Below are 9,789 nucleotides of genomic sequence, written 5' to 3' on the forward strand. Positions count from 1 at the left end.
TCTCATATCTGATTTTAATGTGAAAAATACCAAGTAAAATTAAAATTTATAACTTGAACTCTAGCTTCGGAATTCATCGATGAAGAAGAAGAAGATGTTGTGGTGTACCACAATTGGATATTTATTTTGAATTATTTATATTTGGCTGCTTGGAAGATTGGTATTTGAATGGTAATAATTGAAAAAGAAGAAAAATAAGCAATATCTAAGATGAGATGACAAACTCCTAGTATATATCTTAGGATGTAAATTAAGGTGTAGACACGGTTTTTACGAGGAATCTTAAAGTACATGGTAGAAGGAGAATAATAAGATAGGTCAAGAACATGAAAACACCTAGTGCTATGAGTTCCATTGTTTTTGTTACAAATTTTGTCAACCCCTTGGGGTATAAATATTGAGTTCCAACGTCAGATCCCTCTCTATGATTCTGTTCACACCAATATTATAATCAACCATGTTCCCTCCCTTGTATATTTAAAACTAGGTAAACCTCTCAAAACCAGCAGACTATTATTCCATGAACCGCAATGGATCGGAGGGATGCATCTGCAGGCACCTTGCCCAATGTTACCGACTTTGGTTTCCATGATTTCATCAATGAGCCTAACTTCGAGCAGTTGATTGAGCTCATCAGAGGAGAAAGCGCGGATTCTCTCGTGAAGTTCTGCCCCAATTATGATTGTGAGCACATGAATGGTTGTTTGGATGATAACCAGTTTGGCTCATCCGTGGGAGAATTGTTTGAGTTCGACCCTGCAACTGCAACGGTGTCGAATCCTGATTCGGTTATCGACTCACTGCCGAGCATTGATGGGGAGATGAAGGGAGGGGAAGAGATTGATGGGGAGGATTCATCCGGGAATACTACCACTACACCCACAAAGGGGACCAAGGTTGATAGGTCCAGAACTTTGATTTCAGAGAGGAGGAGAAGAGTTCGAATGAAGGAGAAGCTCTATGCGTTACGTTCCTTGGTTCCTAACATAACTAAGGTATGTGGTGGCTAGCCCTCAGCCCTCTTTTTGAATCAAATTCTTCTGAAATTGTATTTGATTATGTGGGAATGTTTATATGTATGTATGCAGATGGACAAGGCCTCCATTGTTGGAGATGCTGTCCTGTATGTGCAGCAGCTGCAGATGCAGGCCAAGAAGCTAAAAGCTGAGATTGGGGGCCTTGAATCTTCGTTAGTGCTGGGAGCAGAGAGATATAATGGCTTAGTGGAAATCCCCAAGAAGATTCAAGTTGCACGCAGCCACCATCCCATGTGTGGGAAGATTTTTCAGGTTTGTAAGTTTGTTTGGTTGCTTTTAAAAGTAAGAAAAGTACTTCCAAAATACTTAACAAATTCATCAAGTACATGGGTGTGGATTTGCAGATGGATGTGTTTCAAGTGGAGGAAAGAGGGTTCTATGTGAGATTGGCGTGCAACAGGGGAGAAAGGGTGGCGGTTTCGCTGTACAAGGCGCTTGAATCCCTCACCGGCTTCAGCATTCAGAGCTCTAACTTGGCCACATTTTCAGAGACTTTTGTATTGACATTTACTTTGAATGTAAGCTTCTCCTTCCACTTTCACTTCATTGTCATCATTCATCATCATCATCATCTTGATCCTCTTCTCTTCTGGTACTTAGCATTAATCCATCAAATGTCACAAAAATGCAGGTTAGAGAATGTGATGAAAGCATGAACTTGCCAAATTTGAAGCTATGGTTAACTGGGGCTCTTCTGAACCAGGGATTTGAGTTCAAAACACTTCCATCCTCCTAATTTACTTCTACAAAATAATTTCTGTAATTCCACTCAAGTATGTGATCATAACAAGGAGCAGCGAATCCCATACATGGGTGCCAGTCATTAGTCAGTACAGAAGTCCCAGGGTACACGAATCCCAGTATCAATTTTCCCCCCGGTTTCGTGTAGCCGCAGATGCAATACATTTTGGACATGGTTGATGACATGTATCATCAATTCAAATCAATGAAAGTCAGCTTGATTAGTTAGTGTCAGAGCTGTGGTATCATATTTTGATCATGAAGCTAACTTAACTAAGGGGAGTTGATGCCTCCCTCACAAGATGGGAATTTACTACTTGATCTTGTGGGTGAGAGTTGAGAAGTATCATAGGTTTGTTTTGTTCTGGGTTCCATCTTTTTGTTCTCAAAAATGGTTGTCAAGAGGATGGCAAAAGAAGGCCCACATGTTAAGGAACATGCCATTGTCCAGCCCAATTCAAGCATGAACTGTCTAAGCCCAATTCTATTACATAAACAATAAGTCATTTGTTAAGGTGGTGTTTGGTAACTTAAGTTAACTTTAAGTTATATTATACTTAAGTTCTTGACTAATATTTAACACTATTCGTGTTTGTTTTTTTACTTAATTCTAAATAGAACCTTAATACTTAATAGTGTTAAATATTAGATTGTTTGTTTTTGTAGTATTTTATTTCTATTAAGTATTAAAAAGTAAAAAAAAATCAATATGTTATTTTTTCTATTTAGAAAAAGCTAGATATTTTAATTTTTTTTACTTAGTAAAAAGTTTATAATAGATCATAAAAAGGTAAAAAAATAAACAATCTAAATTCTGAAAATAAATTACTTTCAGCAAAAAGCCAAAAAAACAAACACCACCTTAAACTAATTCTTATTTTAAGTATTAAGATTATTTATTTGATAAAATTTACGAGTAACAATGGAGGTCATAAAGTAACAAAAAATGATCGTGGAGGTAATTAAGACAAATATAGATAAAAAAAGTAAAATAAATATATAAACTTATAAATAAATTAATTATTTTTACTTATTATTTAAATTAATTTTTTATTTTAAGTCATATTATTAAGTTGTTTTATCAAATATATTTAATTCATTTAATAATTTAAATTCAGTTATTAAATCATTTTTAATTATTAAGTTGATTGATCAAATACCCACTAAATTATATATAAAAAATTGATAATTAAAACCTTCGAATAGACGGGTGTATTTTTGGATGGAAGTGAAAATAAATTGAAAAAAACAAAAATTGATGAAACCGATTTAATCCAACCAGAACTAATTTAAATCAATTCGGCATTTGATTTGAGAATGTTAAAAACCGATTGTATTGGTTAATGCTGTGCCCTTATCCTCGCGGGGTTGGATAAAAAGTGACCGAGTCAGAGTGCACGTGAAACGGCCCCAAAGTAGGTGAGCACTTTTGGGCGATGGGCAAGAGGGAAGTCCGCTGTTCCAACTTCCTAACTCCCAACTGCCATTCAAACTTTGACTTATCGATTGCAGTCGCTGAAGATCCAATACATGACCAGTCCATTCCATGTCTCCAATCATTTAGATATTTCTCCACTTGAAGGGAGCATATATACCACTGTGCAATTCGGAATGGGACAGGATCACCCAAAAACCAAGAAATCAAAGGGCTGGACCCCTGAATTAGTGATGCCAACGCATGTGGTCATGTGGAAATAAAAAGAAAGGGGTGGAGGTCATTTTCCAAGCGCCTGTCTCTTCCTACTTGCACAACCCCATAGTGCCTTTTGCCTGCCACTCCACATGCCCACCACCCCATCTTCCATCCTCTTCTTCCCCCCCACCATTAACACCTGCAAATTATATACTTACCCAAGCCAAAGGGCAGATGCAACCATTAACTCCTCCAAATATTCTTGAAAATGAAGTTTGACATTCAAACCATTACTTTCAGTATTTGAGAAAAAGTGATTTCTGAAAATACTTACTTCAATTTTTTAATTCTTAGAAAGTAATTGTTAAAATTTTACATTTATTAAAATACCTCTAATAACAAAAAATAAAAAACACATTGGGAAATGATTTTAAGAGTAGAGTTTTTTTTTTCAATAAAAAATATAAGAACATAATTAAATATTATTTTATATTTTCTTTTTTTTTTTAAATAGAAAATATAATATTTTCATAAAACATCTTTTAATGTTTTTACTTACTTTTTGAGATTATTTAAAAAAAATAATTATACCAATATATAAAATGATTAAAAAAAATAATGATTATAAAAATTATTTTTAAAAATATTTTAAATTATTAAATATATTTTTGTTTTATAAAATATTATAAAATAGACCTAAAAAACGATTTTTAAAAATTATTTTTAAAAATGATTATCAAACAAAGATGTAATATTTTGATATAAACAAAAAAAAATGTATTAATGATATGTTATATGATAAAAAGGAAATTTAAAGAATCATTTCATTGTGTAGATTTCTTTGGATTTTTAAAAGTCCATTCCGTACCTAATTTTTATTAAAAAAAAAAAAAGTCTTAGATATTAAGAAAAGCTTTTAACTCTATCCAAATGGCTCGGGAATCCTCCAAGTCACTCCCAAAAGCAATTAATAAAGCACGTGTGTTTATTGTGAAAGAGAAGGAGTAGCTGCACCAGAATTTTCGGCCGAATATGCCCGTGAAGAAAACTTGGAAAATAGTACAGCCCAGCATGGGTGGCCCACCACTGCCCACACCGCTCGCAGCTTTTTCCGCTTCATCATTACTAACTCGTGGATGTAGCAATTTAGACGGTGGGGTAATTAATGTAGGTGTTTATTTGTTAGGTTTTTTTTAATAAATAATTTATTTTTAGAATTTGGGAAAATGGTTTTTCTACTTTTTTTTATTTTTTATTTTTTTATTATAAACTTTTTATTGAATAAAAAAAAGATAAAATATTTAATTTTTTTAAAATAAAAAAACATATTAATTTTTTTTAAAATTTTTTAATACTTAATAAAAATAAAATACTATAAAAACAAACAATATAATATTTAACACTATTAAACATTAAGATTCTATTCAAAATTAAGTAAAAAAATAAACATCTATTTAGAAAAAATTACAAAGATGGTGTTTATTTTTTTGACTTTTTACCTAAAGCAAATTATTTTCAGAATTTATATTATTTGTTTTTCTACTTTTTCATAACTTATTATAATTTTTCATTAAATAAAAAAAGTCAAATGTGGTATTTGTTTTTTTACTTAATTCTAAATAGAACCTTAATGCTTAATAATGTTAAATATTAGGTTGTTTGTTTTTATAGTATTTTATTTTTATTAAGTATTAAAAAGTAAAAAAAATCAATATGTTATTTTTTCTATTTAGAAAAAGCTACATATTTTGGCTTTTTCTATTTAGTAAAAAGTTTATAATAAGTCATGAAAAAGTAGAAAAATAAACAATCTAAATTCTAAAACTAAATTATTTTCAGCAAAAAACCAAAAAAATAAATACCACCAAAATATGTAACTTCTTCTAAATAGAAAAAATAATATATTGATTTTTTTTTACTTTTTAATACTTAATAGAAATAAAAAAATTACAAAAATAAATAACATAATATTTAACACTATTAAAAATTAAGGTTATATTTAAAATTAAGTAAAAAAAACAAATATTATCATAACTTTTCTATTTAGTAAAAAATTTATAATAAATTATGAAAAAATAAATTCATTTCAATGAAAAACCCAAAAAAACAACACCACCTAAACTTTGCTCTTATCAAGAAATGCAAAATTATGCATTAATGCCAGTTTTTTTAAATATATATTAGAATTTTTAAATTAAAAATAATAAAAGGTAAATGGCTTTTCTTTTTCTTTTTTATGAGTATTTTTGGAAATTGGGTGGTGCTCCAAAAATGACAAACATGTCCCATCCACTACCCATTGTGGGCCTATTCTTGGGCTTGGTGTGACATGCGCGTGATGCCAACACCTCCCATTTACTACCAGTCACTACCCTTTCGCCAAACTCAAAATGTATAATGCACGACGAGAGAGCCCATTACTCAAAATGCAAAAAACTACACGTAACTTGCACATGAATCCAATAAAACGCCAATTACATGCATCATCCATTTGATCGCAATCAGATAAAATGGACGGCCCTGATGACAATAATGCTGAAATCCACGACAACATTGAAAACAAGAAAACAAGAAATCAAAAAACTCGAACCAGAATAAAATAGATACAATGAAAAGCCGTTGGCCGGAGCGGCCATACGAATCTACGATGTTATTGAACTAGAACTCGGAGCCAGGCAATGGCTCATGGGTGTGGTGGATGAAGACGGTTTCATAGACGAGGCCTGCAATCCCACCTCCAATGAGAGGCCCTGCCCAGTACACCCAGTGGTTGGTCCAGTCCCAGCTCACCAGAGCAGGCCCAAACGACATAGCCGGATTCATGGATGCTCCGTCGAATGCCCCACCCGCCAGAATGTTGGCTGCAACAATCAAACCAATGGCAAGGGGTGCGATTATCCCCACATTGCCCTTCCTCGGGTCAATGGCAGTCGCGTACACCGTGTAAACCAGCCCAAAAGTCATCACGATCTCAAGAACAAACGCATTCCACACTGTTACTCCAGAAGATATCGCAAATGCGGATGTTGTCTGCACCATTTTATTATAATCATCACCTCACTAATTCTATAACTTATAAACTATGTAACTGTAATAACTAACTCACCATGCCATGAGTGCAGAACTTTAGGAGCAAGCAGGCCACCGCGGAACCAAGGAGCTGAGCTATCCAGTAAAGGATTCCACGTAGGAGAGTGATGTTTCCACCGACGAAGGCTCCAAATGTGACAGCGGGGTTGATGTGACCGCCGGAGATGTTGCATGCCCCCGACACTGCCACAAACAGTCCAAGGCCATGTCCCAATGCTTCGGCAATGAGGCCGGCCGGTGTGGTGGAACCATCATCGGTGAGCTTGCTGAAGGCCATGCCGGAGCCTTCTCCGGCGAACACAAAAATTAGGGTGCCGAAAAACTCCGCCAACGCCGCCTTGAGCGCATCGGGTTGATAGGTCTCCTGCGGCTGGCCGATGGCAATCCTAAGAAACGGCATTGTGGAAAACTCGATGATAAAAGCTGAAGAGATAGGATGAAAAAAAATGGAGAGCCTCACCCTCTGACTCCTTCACGAACGAACTCTCTGTGTGCTTCACCCTTTATAATGGAAATTGGAAGGGTATGTGCAACCTACTACAGCCGGTTCCCGGTCTAAATAAAAATGTGGAAATTTGTACAAATTTTATGAAAGAGGTAGAAAGGCGGGGACCAAAGGAGGCTGTCCATACAGCTAAGATTTCAGCCTCCAAAATAATATAGGAGCGACACGTGTATGTGAGGTAGAGGAGCCACGTCATCTAGTTGCGATGGGTTTGAGTGAGTTTTGTCCTGATTTGGATTGGTAATTAATTTTCAGCTACTCTCCTGAAATTCTATTATTTCCTCCTTTTTATAGAATCTTCTTCTTCTTAAAAAAAAAATTGCAGGCATTATTATAATTATAAGGAATGTTACCATTTATGATGATATCTGTAACATAACTTGCAATTAATTTATATGAAGATAAGACAAAAGCGAATGGAAGACAACAATGACATTTTTGTGGTCAAGCGTAAAGGAAAATAAATTATTTTAAAAAAACTATTTGTCATCATGTGCTTGACTTAGAATCTTGGGCGTGATAATTTTTTGACAAAACCAAAAAGTAAATAGTCATTGTACAATTATTAATGCACCAATGGCATGCCATATAGTTATGGAAAATTAAGAAAAATAAATTACATTGTTCTATGAATTTATGTGTTGGGTAGTAAGTTCACAATGAATGTTTTTTTTTACTTGTATTTTGAAATGTTATATCCTCTTCTGCAGGCTGCAGCTTTCCGATTGTGGCTTCGATGAAATGAGATACAAGTTGTTGTTGTGAATGAGTACAAACCTACTTTTTCAAAAGAGATATTATTCGGAGACATATCTTGTCACATCCACGTGACATTTCTTTGGCTTTCCTCTTCTTAATTTTATTTCTCATTTTTTTGTTTACGCTCACCTACCTAACATTTTTTATATAAAAATAAAATATTTTATATACAATTTAAAATTAATTTAACAAAATTAGAATTTGAAATAATAAAACATGTCTATATAAAATTTGAAAAAAACTCATATTTATATAATATTAAAAACTCTCTTTCATATTTGATGTGAGATATTATAAACACTAACATTATGTTTGGTTCCCAAAAAATACTAAGAAAAGAAAAAAAATACAAAGAAAAATTATTTTTTCATATTTGATTGTCTTATGAAAAATAAAAAAGAAAATCAAATATAATTAAAACTAATTAAAATTTTATGTATTTTAAAATTATTTAATCTTTATATTGATGAGTTAAAATAAATAAAATAAGTTTGAAGTAAAAAATAAAAATAACTTATCAACTTTTAATCCATTTTTTATTTTCTTTCTATTTTTCTTTTGTATTTTTTTTTTTTTTTGCATTTTCCCTCAAATTTTCTGAGAACCAAACATACCTAAAGTGTTGTATCCTATGGAATTATAGAGCCAAATAGATAAATACTTTTCATTGAGTCAAATAAACTCCCACACCAAGCTAAAAATAAACTTTGACATTGTTTATAATAATTCGTATCAAATAATGTAGTTTACTCTAAACCCAAAAAGGAGGTTTATCTTATTTTTATATTAAGTTTCACTTTCTAATCAAATATAGAAATACTCCTTATAAGATTAAATAAACCCCCACATCAAACTAAGGATAAGTTCTGATATTGTTTATAATGATTTATATTCAATCGTATATATATTGTTTATTCTGAATTTAAAAGGTTCTCAATGCTATAAAATAATTTTATAAGATTAAAAGAAAATTCATATTTATATAGTGTCAAACTTAAGACATGGGATATCCTAAAGGTTTATCTTATTTTTATATTAAGTTTCACTTTCAAGTCAATTTTTTAAAATTAAAATAAAATAAATAAGTATAAAAATATCTAAAAATTGTTAAATATGGAAAAAGCAAAAAACAAAAGGGAGGTTTAAAAGGGCCATTTACAAAATTTTGAAATCGAAGATATTTTAACATATATATTTGATTTATAAAGGTTCTCTAATAAAATCGTATGTTGCTATCAAACTCATAAATGTCAGTATTAGAATAAGCAGAGTGTTACAATTTGTAGGGAAAGCGTTTGATTGGCAAAATGAATTTCAAAGGTGAGGGTACATGGTGGTATAATCTCCTTGGTCTTAGGTTATGTTTGGTTCTATCAATCAAATTTGAAGGCGAATGAAAGGAAAAGAAAATACAAAAAAGATAAAAAGTGAAAAAAAATAAAAAATTAATAAATAAATTTTTTTATTACTTCAAACTCATTTTATTTATTTTAATTCATTAATATAAATATTAAATAATTTAAAAATATATAAGTTTTTAATTAATTTTAATTATATTTGATTTTCTTTGATATTTTGATAATCAAATATAAAAAAAAAAAAAATTCTTGCATTTTTTTTTCTTTACTTGGTATTTTGTGCAACCAAACATAACCATGAGCTAATTGAACCAGGCTGGCTCTGTGATTGCCGACAGCCGGACAATGGATGGTGGGACCATCGCATGACATGAGTGAATTGGCCCACAGCCTTTTCACACCTATCCATCCACTAAGGCAATTGGTAATGGAGTCCTTCCCTACTGTATTTATTTAGCTTGTAACAGGGGCTATACCAATTAAAAAAGGGGGGAAATTTTCTGAAGGAAAGGTGTGGACCCTGGAGGCTGGAAGCAGCCATGGTAAAGTAAAATAAAAAAAAATTAACATCTAAAGTAAAAAGTAATAAATTTTTTGAAGGAAAGGTGTGGACCCTGGAAGCTGCTATGGTAAAGTAAAAAAACATTTAACATCTAAAAAATAATA

The 9,789-nt window shown here is 32.0% G+C and overlaps 2 protein-coding genes across 2 annotated transcripts; one reads left to right on the forward strand and one right to left on the reverse strand.

Annotated features, from left to right (window-relative positions):
• The first annotated feature begins 443 nt into the window (after positions 1-443).
• LOC100262004 (transcription factor FER-LIKE IRON DEFICIENCY-INDUCED TRANSCRIPTION FACTOR) lies at positions 444-2,012 on the forward strand. The gene is made up of 4 exons (XM_002272611.4): positions 444-995; positions 1,089-1,289; positions 1,382-1,555; positions 1,669-2,012. The coding sequence occupies exons 1-4, from the start codon at positions 531-533 to the stop codon at positions 1,771-1,773; spliced, it is 945 nt and encodes a 314-aa protein (XP_002272647.1). The 5' UTR covers positions 444-530; the 3' UTR covers positions 1,774-2,012.
• Positions 2,013-5,838: 3,826 nt separating this feature from the next.
• LOC100263698 (aquaporin TIP1-1) lies at positions 5,839-6,995 on the reverse strand. Its single transcript, XM_002274502.4, has 2 exons — positions 6,518-6,995; positions 5,839-6,441 (listed from the first exon to the last, which is right to left on the reverse strand). The coding sequence occupies exons 1-2, from the start codon at positions 6,899-6,901 to the stop codon at positions 6,070-6,072; spliced, it is 756 nt and encodes a 251-aa protein (XP_002274538.1). The 5' UTR covers positions 6,902-6,995; the 3' UTR covers positions 5,839-6,069.
• Positions 6,996-9,789: the final 2,794 nt, after the last annotated feature.

This window comes from Vitis vinifera, chromosome 6, assembly GCF_030704535.1.
Source record: "Vitis vinifera cultivar Pinot Noir 40024 chromosome 6, ASM3070453v1".
NCBI lineage: Eukaryota > Viridiplantae > Streptophyta > Magnoliopsida > Vitales > Vitaceae > Vitis > Vitis vinifera.

Coding starts and splice junctions, on each gene's coding strand:
- LOC100262004 (XM_002272611.4), top strand. CDS start 531: ATGGATCGGAGGGATGCATCTGCAGGCACCTTGCCCAATGTTACCGAC. Junction 996..1,088: donor TGGTTCCTAACATAACTAAG/GTATGTGGTGGC, acceptor GTATGTATGCAG/ATGGACAAGGCCTCCATTGT. Junction 1,290..1,381: donor TGTGTGGGAAGATTTTTCAG/GTTTGTAAGTTT, acceptor GTGGATTTGCAG/ATGGATGTGTTTCAAGTGGA.
- LOC100263698 (XM_002274502.4), bottom strand. CDS start 6,901: ATGCCGTTTCTTAGGATTGCCATCGGCCAGCCGCAGGAGACCTATCAA. Junction 6,442..6,517: donor AGTTCTGCACTCATGGCATG/GTGAGTTAGTTA, acceptor AAAATGGTGCAG/ACAACATCCGCATTTGCGAT.